Raw genomic sequence first — 12,756 nt, forward strand, 5'->3', positions numbered from 1 at the left:
GGCTTTTAAAAAAGATGAATGCGGAGAAAGTGGGTCAGCCAGACCGACATTCGGGGAAGTCGGAACTACAAGGCCGACTGGAATTCGACTTCCGAGGAATTCAACGCTGCATTATTTTCCTAAACTTCCTAAACTTCGGGATTCAGATTGATATCATCGCGTTGAAAAAGACTCTCCCTCCGCGCCTCGTGCTCCCGTCGCAACTTGCGCTTCGCAATGATCTCTTCGGGGTCGACCCACCCGTCTCCCCGCAACCACGCCAGGGACTTGCGAATACCTGGACCCTGTACCGCAGCCGGGTGGGCCTCGTAGATTGATCCGATGACCGCCCAGGAGAGAACGAAGAGCCAGACTTCACCGCCACGGCCACCCTTCCATAGTCCACGCTTGACACCGGTCTTCCAGGCCGAGTCCACTCCAGCGCGGAAGAAATACATAAACACGCTGCGGCTGCTACCCAGGAACATGAATGGGAGTCCACCAATGGCTCCGCTGAGGAAGAAACGCTTGGTGGGGAGTGTGGAGCGAGGAAGAGCGCCATTCAGAAGGCAGATGCTGCCCCAAGCGGACCCGATGGCGGCTGACAGTACGGCAGTCATCAGGAGGATTCGCTTGGATAGATTGTTTATAGATGTAAATGGCTGAGCGAGGACGCTCTTGAATTTGGGAATGGTCAGTGCTAGCGTCACGGTGGCCAGGAAGCGGGCTAGCGGGGGCACCGAGAGTAGAATGTGGTGTAGGTACGCTGTGCTGCAGTTTGGTACCCCTGGGTGAAGCAGAGCGCATGACAGGTTCGTGATCGAGGGGTGCGCAGGACCTGTAATCGGGGAAATTGACTTGACCACGGATGGGAGGGTAAGAGGGTCGGCCGGGTGCAGAATGGGCGACACAAATTTACTAGACGGGGTCAGGTATATACAAAGCAGGGAAAAAAACGAAACTTACGGCCAGCGCAGATCCGCAATAGATGCGAGAGAATCCACGATCTGCTCCTTCTCGGGCCAGGAGCTGCTGGCAGGGAGCGACTCCGGTCGGCCGGGGATATAACTCGGCGAGAGCTTGAGAATGGCATTGCCGAACCACTAGAACACAAATCAGCCGTCATCCTCCATCATTTTCACAGTATACAAGGTATGTGACCAACCTTAGGCGTAGTCTCGCGGTCAAATACAAAAGCATGGAAGAGCTGAGCACACGAGATCGGCATAAGCAGCCAGCTGCCGAACCACCATGGGCGCTGAGCCAACCATCCCTTCTCATCCATAGTATTGAACAAGAACTCCAGACTCCGCGTCGACCAGTAGATAGCAGCCGTCAAACGGAGCTGCTCCTGTGGCGTTATCGCCAGAGCGAAGCCGGCCAAACTAGCCCCGACGGCCGGGGCAAAGCGCGACGTGAGCGCGCGCGAGATCCGCGGGTTTCGCACCCGGAAGGGCTCCGCGTCATCGGTGCGGAGGTTTGCACGGAGTCGGCCGAAGAAGCGATAGAGGAGACGATGAAAGAGGAGCAGGAGTGACATGGAAATCGAAAGGCGGAAGATGGGGCTTCGGTGCAGCGGGGTACGGGTCTTCTCTCTGTAGTGATATGGCGTTAGCAAGAATCCTGAATAGGGACACGTAACTGTAGAAGAGTGATTCGTCTTGTTCATACCGTGTCGTATCGCCTCGAACCCGCTTCATCACCACCTCCACCAGCTTCATCGCGATACCCGAGCCCACGAAAACACGCAGCGACGTGCGGAGAGCGGCCTCGGTGTGCCGGTTCTTTAGATTCGACACGGTCTCGTAATGCGACGGAGATGGGAGCCTGTCTTTCAAGGATGGGGCGCGTTTGACGGCGACATCGTGGAGGGTTCGGTACTCCTTCACGCTCAGACTAATGCGCAAAGCATTACGGACGATCGGGTGAATGGTCGCTGTTTCCCCAGGCGCGGGGGCCCCTGAAGGAGCATCTGGAGTCGGCATGGTGCTTGTTAGGCCGATATACAGAATACGAAATCAACCGCCCATGGTCTGGGGAGGTGAGAGAAGATGGGGGAGAGTTCTCCACTTCCGCACCGACCTCGGCTGTGGCTATGTCTACTTCTTGTACCCGTGGACTGGTAGTTTCCACAATCTAGGTCTTTGCTTTACATATTTAGATCATGGACAGTTGGAGGATTAATCAACATGAAGGCGGACGATAATTTCCAGGGTCTTAGTGCTTGGTGTATGGTGTTTGGTGCTTGGTGCTTTCCTCTGATTTCCCAGTAATCACATGTCCACATAATATTTGTACTTGATCCGGAGCCACCTTAGGAACATTTGAAGATTTAGTTGCATAGCTCTACTATTACCGCACTGATACTTGGATCGAAATTGGATATCTCAATGTTCCTGAAAATTAAACAAAGCTTCTCAAATGGATGCCGCAAGCAACGCAACGACACCCGCAGGACAAAGTAGGAAATATTAAGACAGCAAAGGCGGGTAACTCTAGTTACAGAAGAAAATGAAAATGAAAAGCAAATGAAATCGCCGCGTGAAAGGAATGAACACTCGTCATAACGCGTCAAATCAACCCAGAAACTCCGGAAACGCACGCCGTGAACTTGGTTTACCAGAAACTGCACCAACCGATCCAGTGCTGGCAGATGTTCTCCACATTCGTGGCCTGGGCAAGGAGCTTGTCGACTTGGTCGCTCGCATTGAGCTCCTCGTAGTGCTTGAAGTCTCGTCCCGTCAGCTTCTCCTTGACCCGGGCGAGAACCTGGAGCGCACGAGCGTTCTGTGCTTCGCGGGCTTCGGCAGGGACACCTTCTTGGGTGTCGAGGATGCCACCTTCGAGAATGGAAGGTCGGCGACGAGAGAAGTTGCTCGGCTGTACGCCATGCTCGAAATTGATGCCTTCGATGATGGACTGGCGACGCTCGGCTGTAAGTGATACTCGGTCTGGGGATTCCTGTGCACCGAGACGCCAGTTGATCAAAGGGTCATGAATGAACTAGATGATTGTCAGTCGTGATGATAGTAATAAGCAAGAAATTCATGGGACTTACGGCCTCCAATACCGCCATGAGAGAATCGTTATTCTCCCGCAGGACACGCATGACAGCCTCGCAAGTAATCCGGTAGCTTCCTTCGATGTTGCTGACCTCCATTGCGAAGGTCAACATGCGCGTGAGACGGAAGGGCACACGTTCGGGGTACTTCTCGCGGTGCATAGCCACCTCGAAACAATCACCGAAATCGATGTGCACAACACGACCCGTTGTACGATCGAGCAACAAGTTGGAAGGGTGACGATCGCCCAGACCAAGAATGTAACCAACCATGGACATGACACCGAGTGATCGTGTGTAGTTAGTGCGTCGCTCAAGCCAGGCCTCGGAGCTCTTACTCTTGAGCCATAGAACCCGGTACAGATCTTTGCCCGTGGTATTGTCCATGGCATATCCGAAGACCTCAACTTTCTGCATGAGAGTGAGGCTGTCGTAGTCGGGTGCCATCTGCAACATGATCCGGTGCTCAATGTTGAGCAGAATCCGTCGGCTTTCACGGTACTCCTTGATCAGCGCATGAAGGGTGTCGGAGTTACAGACCCAACCAAGCAGACCGGAGCTTTGGGAAAGTGGAATTGCAGGGAAGCGCTGGACAGAGAGGTGGCGCTTGAAACTCTCGCTGTCATTGTCCAGAAGCGTGTTGCACAGCCCGAAAAGTTGCATAACTCGCTCATCTTGACGGATGTCTTCGTGACCTTTAAGAGCGTACTGAGAGAGATTAAGTGTCAGTTCTGCGCCGGATTTAGATATTAAAGGGCCTGACATACCTGATAATTATGACCTGAATCACCCTTCAAGCACATACGACGCGGTCTCTTCTTGGTTTGCAGGACATGCAAAATCGGATCGAAGCTGATAATGCGAATGACAGGACGACCGCTTTGATAGGTCCCCGGTACTGCCAAGTCAAGACCATTGCATTCCTTGAGGCGAGGCGACACATATTTGAGATCGAGAATGGACAGCTGCGGAAGTTGACGGTTAATCTTACGGAACACCGTGTAATAGAGATCCCAAGCTTGGTTGAGATCGCCGATCTCCTCTGTCTGACGATAAAGCATGCAGTAGTGCTTCGCTTCAGCGAGATCACGACCAAACGCTTGTGCGAAAGATACTTCACGGAGTGTTTCGGCTCCTTTGTCAAGCATGTCGTGAAGAGGAGCAAGAGTGGCAAACATTCCCTCCACGTTGTGGTCACCGAAGTACAGGCGAGAGGCTTCCTCCAAGCCTTCATGCCAAAGCTCGTGCCACAGGACAGCAACACGGATAAGTTCGTGACTGACGAGATCCGCCTGTTCCACAAGCTTAGCACTGTGCTGCCTCATGCTTTCCATGATGTTCGTGGCAGATTGAGACCGCCGAGCAACATTAGATTTCATGGCTACGGTCAGTGGGTACACTAGGGCCTGCGGGTGTGTCTTGCCAACCTCAGCAAGTAGCCTGTGAACGGAACCACGAACCCTGATGTTGGGCTGGTTAATTCGTGCAATAAGCTGAGGAGTTACAGTAAGCCATGTGTCGACGTTAACAGTGGTAAATCCCTCGGTGACGACGTTGTTCACTTCGTGATCGCCACCGTGGGCGAACCATAAGGTCAACAATCTCAAAGTGTCTTGCAATGAGGATGTAGAGGACAAGGCGATAGACCGCAGGAAGCCACGAATGGCAGGAATGACGTGCTCTGTCACGATATGGGGCGGCACTGGCGCAGGCTTGCCATCACGACTTGCCTGGTTGGAGATCGTTGTGACAACCTCAAAGTTTGCAAGAGCCCAGGCGTGCCACGCTTTGTATGAGTCGCGGTTATACTGGGTGGCCGCAGAATATGCGCTGAGAATCTCGCGGACATACTCAGGTCTCCAGTCACCTCTCTGGAGAGACGTCTGCCATTCAGCCTGTCGGAGGTAACTCTTGGACAGAAGCTTTCGGAATTTCGTGACATCTCCTATACGTTCACGCAGACTAATGGAATCAGGGTGACTGGGATCAGAGACTCCATTTACACCATTCATTCCGTGATGTTCGTTGTGCGACACCATGAGGGTGTTGAACTTAGAGAGATCGTCAGTCAAACCAGAGGTGAAATCCTTTAGCATTTCAAGAGCCTCAAGTTGGTGTCCGTTCGCCCAGCTGAACTTCAATCGGGCGTAGGTGACCTCCGGGTGAGAAATCGTGTGTGTACCGTTGAGGTCGGTGATGATAGTCTCCAGTGACGCAAGAGACCGCTCGGCAAGACCCATGCGGTTGGATTTGCGGCAAAGGTTGGCGAATTTGATGGACATCTCAAGATTCTCACGGGGAGGAGTCACGAGTGCCCGGACCTTTAGCATACGCTGCCACACTTCCACATTCTGCTGGCATCCAAGCAATCGTTGGTTCCATGTTACGCGCATCGCCTCTTGCTTCTCAGCATCACCAACGTTCTGTTTGTAGGTGATGATTTCTTCAAGCTCTGCAAGCATCTGGACACGAACGACAACGTTGTAGGCCCGGTTGTAAGACTCTCCGAGAAGAGCCGACAGCTCGGTATCGAGCCCATTACGTGCCTTTTCAATGTACATGTTGGCCTCTTCGAACTGGTTGCGGTGAATGGCGAGAATAGCGCCAAAGAAGGAACGGTCTGGAGACTGCTCTTTCATGACACCAAGATAAGAGTCCATAAGTTCCCACTGGCCGCGACCCCAGGCTGCAGCAGCAGCAAGAGGAGCAATAGCCCTGCGGTGCTCCAGTGACGCTTGATTCCACTTTTCTTGTGCAAGATCCGAAAGAACTTTCCACTCACCAAGGGCGTGCAAACAACGCATCTTACCCATTGTGATGCCGAAAGAATCCGGATCGGTCCTCTCGCGTCTCTTGTAAGCGGCAAGAGCCTCGTCCCATCGCTGGAGCTTTTCAAACCAAGTCTCTTTCAGCTCCACGTCACGGTAAGCCTGTGCCTTGCGGAGAATACCGATGGCGGCATCGGATTGCTGGAGCTGATTGTTGATAGTGATAAGGGCTTCTACCGCACCCGAATTTTGGTCCTGTTCAAACTCGAGCTCCTTGTAGTGAAGGGCCTTGGCAAAGGCATGACATTTGGCTGCATACTTGCCAAGGGTGCGAATATCAATCGGCAGAGCTTTGTCATCATGTTCCATGAACTCGGCAAGATTGAGCAGGATTTGCAGGATCTCAGGAGAGATATTTGGTGAAGTGAGTGCTTTCTCGATAGAACGGACCAACTCCTCCTGATACTGGTCATAGAGTTCGGTCCAGCACGACACAAAGGCAGCGTTGAAAAGATCACGGGCTAAAGGCTGGTATATTCCGGCCAAACTGGCACAGGCCCGCAATGCCGGTGATGGAGACTCTTTCAGAAGCTCAACACTGAATCGACGAATCCACTCCTGCCAATCTTCCCGCGTGGACTTCTGCGAAGCATCCCACGCATTCTTGAGATGTTGCTGGTTCACAACAATCTTCTTTTGACCAATTTCTGCAAAGCTTGTATCATCGGCGGGGAAGGCGTAGTTTTCTTCCGGGTTCAGATCTTGCGGGAGCGGATCTCCCTTTTGGAGCTTCGTCACCAAGATCTGATAGTTGGTGTGTGTGATCTGGTGCTGCTTAAGAACTTTGTTCAACAAATGAATGTAATGAGTAAAGTCTTGGCCTAGCTGGAAGATCAGAGCGCAGATGCAATCAAGAGCAGCCTGACGCAATACGCGGTCACCGCTGACCACAACTCGAGACAGAGCATGGACCATAAGCGATGCAAAATCTGAGACATTGACCTGTCGCGACAATTTCGTCAAACTGTCGATGGCTGACTTGCGGATGCTTTGCGGGTGTTGCTGACGATCAAAAAGACGCACAATGGATGGAATGATCAGATGCATGTATTCCTCGCCGCTCGATCCAAATATCAAGAAAGCGTGGAGAATCTTCTCAGAAGGCTGACGACGCGGTGTGGTGTCCTTCTCGAGGGTGTCAAGCATCAGGGGAATCAGACGGGCAAGGTACTTCCTAAATTCTCCTTCCAATGACCTAGCAATGGCCTCAACCAGGGACAAAATCGTTCCTTGCACTTGGTATGTAGCATCCCAAAACTCGCGAATTACGTCAATAATTTCTGGCAAGAACGCACGGATGTGTTGTCGCACAATATTGACCAGAATAGCCATCTGGTTGAAATAAGACTCAAGGCGACTTGCAGGAGAGCTCCTGATCACAGAGATGAATGCCGGAACAATCTGCCCTAGGAATGGCACACACTTCAAGCCCAAGGTTTTAAATATAGTCACGATGGCATCAATCACAGCGGAGTGGTACTGAACCAGGGAGTTCTCCTTCAAGATATTTTGCAACAGAGTGTGAATGACCACCGTAGGGTAATACTCTTCATTTGACGGGGTTAAACCCTGCATAATCAAGGCAACATCCGAGACATTCTGAATCTCGTTGATGTGGTGCACATCGGGCTCGGTATCACTGATCTGCTGGTATTTGTAGGGGTCCAGAGCACCAAGAACACCAACAAGCTTAATGGTCTCCTTCCGTAGAGATCCTGTTTGCTCGGTTTTGATGATGTTGATCAAGACATCAAGGAGATGAGGATATTCGAGATATGGCTCGATGACATAGCCAGAGTTGCTAGCCAATTGTCCCAAAGTCTTCAAGGCAGCTTCACGTTTTGAGTGAGACGAAAGATCTTGCAGCGAATCAAGGATGATGGGCATGATATGGGAGAGGTAACGCCTCATCTCCCCTCCGCCGACATTAGCAAGCTCCCCCACGGCCTTCAGAGTGACAGCAGCTACACCTGGGTTCGTATCTGTCGCTTTCGGCAGTAGGGCTGTGACCATGGGATCCACATAGGATCTGATCAGCTTTGTTGCATTCGAAACAAACAAGCTGATGAGCTGCGCGGTTTCTTCTTTTTGGCGGGCAGTATTCGCAAATCCGAGTCCTGTCAAAAGATTGACCAATAGCTTCCGCAACGGCGGGAAGACATAAGCGGGGTTGACGCTAGAGAGACGGCCAATGATGCAGATGGCAGCCTCTTTGACTTCGAACACTTCATCGTTGACAGCGAGGAACAAGCATCGGATGTTCTCTGGTCGCGCCAGATGCCGATCAAATTTGCGATCCAATGACCAAAGAACAGTGCGGCGGATCTCCGGATCAGGGTCACCAATACCAACAGTTAACAATTTGTCGATAACTTCACTGACAACTTGTATCGAGTGTCCACTAGTCTGGTTGATGATCGGATCGTGGACGAAGAGCTGACAGCATGTAAGAGCCGATGCCTTCCGGATCTCTGGGTTGTCATTCTCCACATAATTAATCGCCACATCGCGAACAAACTCATTCAGGATGTGCCCAGAGAAATCGAAACTTCCCAGTGTATGGAGAGCCAACGCAATTTCGGCATCGGAATGAAGCTCTTGGGGTGCAAAATCTTTGGCAAATGATGGCATGGGAGGGAGACGGTTTTCGGGACAACCAAGAGGCCGGAATGGTGTTCCACAAAGAATGATACTCAGCATATCGAGAAGCTTCTCTTGGATTGTCGATTTGATGGGAGGGATGTAGTGAGCCATGTCAACCAAAGCTTGTGTTAAAGATTTGCTAAGACCGCAGGCAAAAATAGGGTCAAGAAGAGCCTCCATGTATTTGCTGAGGGCTTGTCCCACCGCCAGCGAAAGCATACTGATACACTCAAACATAGGTGCCTCGTTGACACCCGCGCGGTTCCTGGCTTTCACTGCCAGCCCCTCACGGATGTAGACGATGATGCCGTCGAGGTATTGTGCGATGGCTGGCCCCACTGCATTTGCGATCTTTCCAATAGCGACGAAAGCAGAGTTCCTTTCTTCCTTTCTCTTAAGCTGTGCCTGGAGATAGATCATGAACCGGTGCAAGTAGATCTCAATAAAGTCGGTAGGGGCGTAGGATGCGAGGATGGGAATGGTGAGGACGACTTGAGTGCGAATCTTAGGATCACGATGGTCTTTGAGGCGTAGCACGATCTCGCACGCGCCGCGGTAGTGTTCATTCATAAACATAGTACCCTTCAGGATCAGTTCCTTGAGAATCAATAGGGAGCCGTGAATCCAATCGATGTTGTTGGACTTAAGTCCCATCTGTGCCTCCTCGTGAATACGTTGGAACCACGACTGACGGACCTGGGCATCTCGAGCCACGATGATATCGAAACATTCACCAACGGCTTCCGCAGCAGTTTCTCGGATGAGGACTTTGGGGTCCCGAAGTGCCACCCAAACGAGCTCAAAGATCTGTGGTACGAAGCCGTAAAGTAGCGTGGGGGAGCCCTTTGCAAGCTCCCTGATCACCAGCACAGCCGCAAAACGCCTGCTTTCTTGACGTTCAGATTGTAGCCATTCCAGAGCTGACTGAATTTCACTTTCCACAAGCTCCGCAGTGAGTGCTCCGCCGGGCTTCGCAAGGCGGCCGAGCGATCGGGCAGCGTAAACCAGCACCGCATTGTCGTTGCTTCGAAGTGCGCTTCGTAAGTAGCTTGCGAAACGCGTGGTTTTTTGGGCGGCGTCGACGCCATCGAAATCGATCAGATGATCGAGCGCTAATAGTCCGCCGATTCTTTCATTTGCATCACTACCGGTCACCACCAACTGGGCGATCCGCTGGCTAACAGCGTTGTAAAACTCGACGAATTTCTCGGCGGGCCAGTCTGCAGAGAGAATGAGAGTGTCAGCTAACTAGGAGAGCTTTCAATAAGTCTAGAGGTCTGGTCATACCTCGTGAGACTGATAGGACATTGTCGTAGAGCTCGTAGGCAGCTCGGGCACGGGTCTCGTCGTTCTTGGACTTCAACTCCACGAATAGTCGTTGGGTCACATCGGTCATAGGGCCTGCTTGCGCCATGATTGCGACACACACCCCCGGGTTGACATTGGAAGCCGACCGCGGTAGAGCAGAAGCGCAGGGCGCATAAAATGAGTAGAAGATGGTGGAGGAGGGATGGTCATGTGTGAGCCTCCAGGTTGAAGACGGGGTGCACAGACCACGTTCCCTTCCCGCGTTGCCTTCACCTCTCCACGCTCAATACGTCTTACTAGTTCTGCATATGGTTTTTGATTGAGTTGGAAATCTTTGTGTATCCTTGTTAAGTCCCTATGTGCCGTCTCAAAACAAAGGTATTACTTGTCTGCTACGCTTGAGCAGCCGCATTGTACCATTAATTCCTGTGCTGGCCACCACTCCATGGAAGCACTTCTGAAATGCCACGTACTGGAGTCTCTCGCCTGTATAGCACTAGTATACGTACGAAGCACCTCAACAACCTCTTGAACCATAAGAACTACATACCTTAAGGCTCAGCTGCTTATCGATGCTCTCCGCACGAGGCTGGGGGATCCTTCTGGAATCGGTCTAGAACCTGGTTACGCCTCATGCGAGAGTGGTCAAGGACACCCCTAGCGCAAAGCAAACATGTATGTACTCATCTGTGTGCTTAATAGGGTGCCGATTGCCACGAATTAAAATTGAGTTAGTGATGGTGATCGACGATTTAATGTCAAGTTACACAGCAGGCATACAACTAGTCATCTAAGAACATGCGGTCCAGAAGTACCGTGTTTTAATACCTTGTAAATGTTCGGTAACCGGGGCTTTCTATGTGCTTATCTATGGATCGTCACTTCGAATTTGATATATCTCAATTAACCTGCAGCCAGGTTACTTCTCACGAGCCTTCACAACAACGTTATCCCTGGAAACAGCAAAAGCAGACGCCGACACATTGCTTTATAATTTGACAAGTGACCGTATGATCGACCACGGAGATATGTTTGGCAGACATGTGGGAAGATACGCGCTATCGCTTTTGCCTGCATTGGTATGCTAGTGCTGGTGGATAGATCCTTGTCTCCGATGATTAACTGCAATGACTGGTGTTCCGCAATGCCACATGAAAGAATCAAAGTGAAACCCAAGAAGCGAGGCGGAGTTACTCGGATTTATTGCGCCATTAAGTCTTAGCCTTGAATCCCAGAAGCCAGTGAGGCTGTTCAACCGTCTATTTGTAATCGACTGTGAGCCCCCGAGCGGGTGGGCCGTGGTGGGGAGCAATGACGGGATTGAGGGGTCGGAGGACCATAAAAGCCAGGGACGTCCCCATCCTTACATACATTATCTCTGTCTTTCCACGGTACATACTATCGTATCTCAATTGTCACAATGGTTAAAGTACTCTTGACCGGTAAGGAACCTCCAGCACTCCAATACTTCCATGCCGGCATCATGGGTCTAATCGTTCTCAATAGGCGGTAGCGGCTTTATCGCCGCCCACATCGTTGATATCCTTCTGCAGCATGGGTACGGCTCGACGACTAACTCTTCATGGTTTAATTGCTGAAACTGATCTCCATTATAGCTTTGAAACCGTAGTGACGGTCAGATCCGAAGACAAGGGCAATAAGATCCTCGAGGCCCACCCCGACACTCCCAAGGGCAAGCTCTCTTATGTAATTGTCAAGGATGTCGCCCAAGAGGGCGCTTTTGACGAGGTGAGTAGACCCCTCCTCCCCGTTTTCTGCCTCATTTGGTACTTATGTCTTTCTAAACAGGCCGTCAAGTCCAACCCACCATTTGACTATGTCCTGCATACTGCGTCGCCCTTCCACTTCAACGTTCAAGACCCTGTAAAGGACTTCCTGGACCCCGCGATCAAGGGAACTACAGGCATTCTCCACGCTGTGAAATCTTACGCGCCCGAAGTCAAGCGGGTTGTCATTACCTCATCCTTTGCTGCCATTGTGAATAGCAAGCAGCACCCTAGGGTCTATAGTGAGGAGAATTGGAACCCAGTAACATGGGAAGAAGCTATGGACCCTTCCAATGTTTACCGGGCCAGCAAGGTAAGCAAACACTCCTATGATCTTTCATAGTATGAGCTGACCGTTATCGCCCACAAGACCTTTGCCGAGAAGGCCGCCTGGGACTTTATTAAGAAAGAGAAGCCCGACTTCGATATCACCACTATCAACCCCCCTCTGGTGTTTGGCCCAATTGTACATTACTTGAACTCGCTTGATGCCATCAATACCTCGAACCAGCGAATGCGAAACATCATTCAGGGTCAGATGAAGGAGAAGATTGCCCCGAGCGGCGTTTTCCTCTGGGTCGACGTCCGGGATGTGGCACTTGCGCACGTGAAGGCCATTGAGGTCCCCGAAGCAGGTGGTCAGAGATTCTTCATTACAGCCGGCTATTTCTCCAACAAGGAAATCGTTGAGATTGTCCGTGACACTCACCCCGATCTGGAGTCGAAACTTCCTCCCAAAGATGCTCCAGGTGACCTCCCGGAAAATATTTACGAGTTCGACAACAGCAAGTCATTGCAGATCCTTGGACTGAAGTATCACACATTTAAGGAAACCGTTACGGACACAATTGATTCGTTGCTGGCCGTTGGTGCTTAAGCTGCTGGTCTTGTTACGGGAGAAAACTGGACCTAGGAAAAAACGCTATAAAGAAGTACGAGAATTAAGAAATGGCATTTTCGTCGCCTGGTTTCCGAAGTCAAGTAACGTGTTTCCCTAAATCGGCACATTTGTAATCCTGAACCAAATTCAAGAAGTATGAACGATAGTAATCTTCCTAGTGAATGAAGAGAAGAAAATGGTCTAAGTGTCTCTTTTTGGGGGGGGAGGTGGAGACAGAGTAATCTTTCTAGGGTAATAACATATTTGACG

At 51.1% G+C, this 12,756-nt stretch overlaps 3 protein-coding genes across 3 annotated transcripts; 1 reads left to right on the forward strand and 2 right to left on the reverse strand.

Annotated features, from left to right (window-relative positions):
* Positions 1 to 128: 128 nt before the first annotated feature.
* Positions 129 to 1,964, reverse strand: N7443_004932 (uncharacterized protein; the record flags this gene model as incomplete). Its single annotated transcript, XM_056884988.1, has 4 exons — positions 129 to 897; positions 946 to 1,082; positions 1,145 to 1,574; positions 1,651 to 1,964. 4 exons carry the CDS (start codon positions 1,962 to 1,964, stop codon positions 129 to 131), a joined length of 1,650 nt encoding a protein of 549 aa, XP_056743266.1.
* Positions 1,965 to 2,595: 631 nt separating this feature from the next.
* tor (putative TOR pathway phosphatidylinositol 3-kinase TorA) lies at positions 2,596 to 9,925 on the reverse strand (the record flags this gene model as incomplete). The annotated part of the gene is made up of 4 exons (XM_056884989.1): positions 2,596 to 2,982; positions 3,038 to 3,748; positions 3,808 to 9,731; positions 9,799 to 9,925. The coding sequence occupies 4 exons, from the start codon at positions 9,923 to 9,925 to the stop codon at positions 2,596 to 2,598; spliced, it is 7,149 nt and encodes a 2,382-aa protein (XP_056743267.1).
* A 1,314-nt stretch (positions 9,926 to 11,239) lies between these two features.
* N7443_004934 (SDR family oxidoreductase) lies at positions 11,240 to 12,483 on the forward strand (the record flags this gene model as incomplete). Its single annotated transcript, XM_056884990.1, has 5 exons — positions 11,240 to 11,261; positions 11,326 to 11,377; positions 11,436 to 11,568; positions 11,629 to 11,919; positions 11,977 to 12,483. 5 exons carry the CDS (start codon positions 11,240 to 11,242, stop codon positions 12,481 to 12,483), a joined length of 1,005 nt encoding a protein of 334 aa, XP_056743268.1.
* Positions 12,484 to 12,756: the final 273 nt, after the last annotated feature.

Source organism: Penicillium atrosanguineum (assembly GCF_028827265.1).
Source record: "Penicillium atrosanguineum strain IBT 20685 chromosome Unknown utg000003l_segment0_segment0, whole genome shotgun sequence".
NCBI lineage: Eukaryota > Fungi > Ascomycota > Eurotiomycetes > Eurotiales > Aspergillaceae > Penicillium > Penicillium atrosanguineum.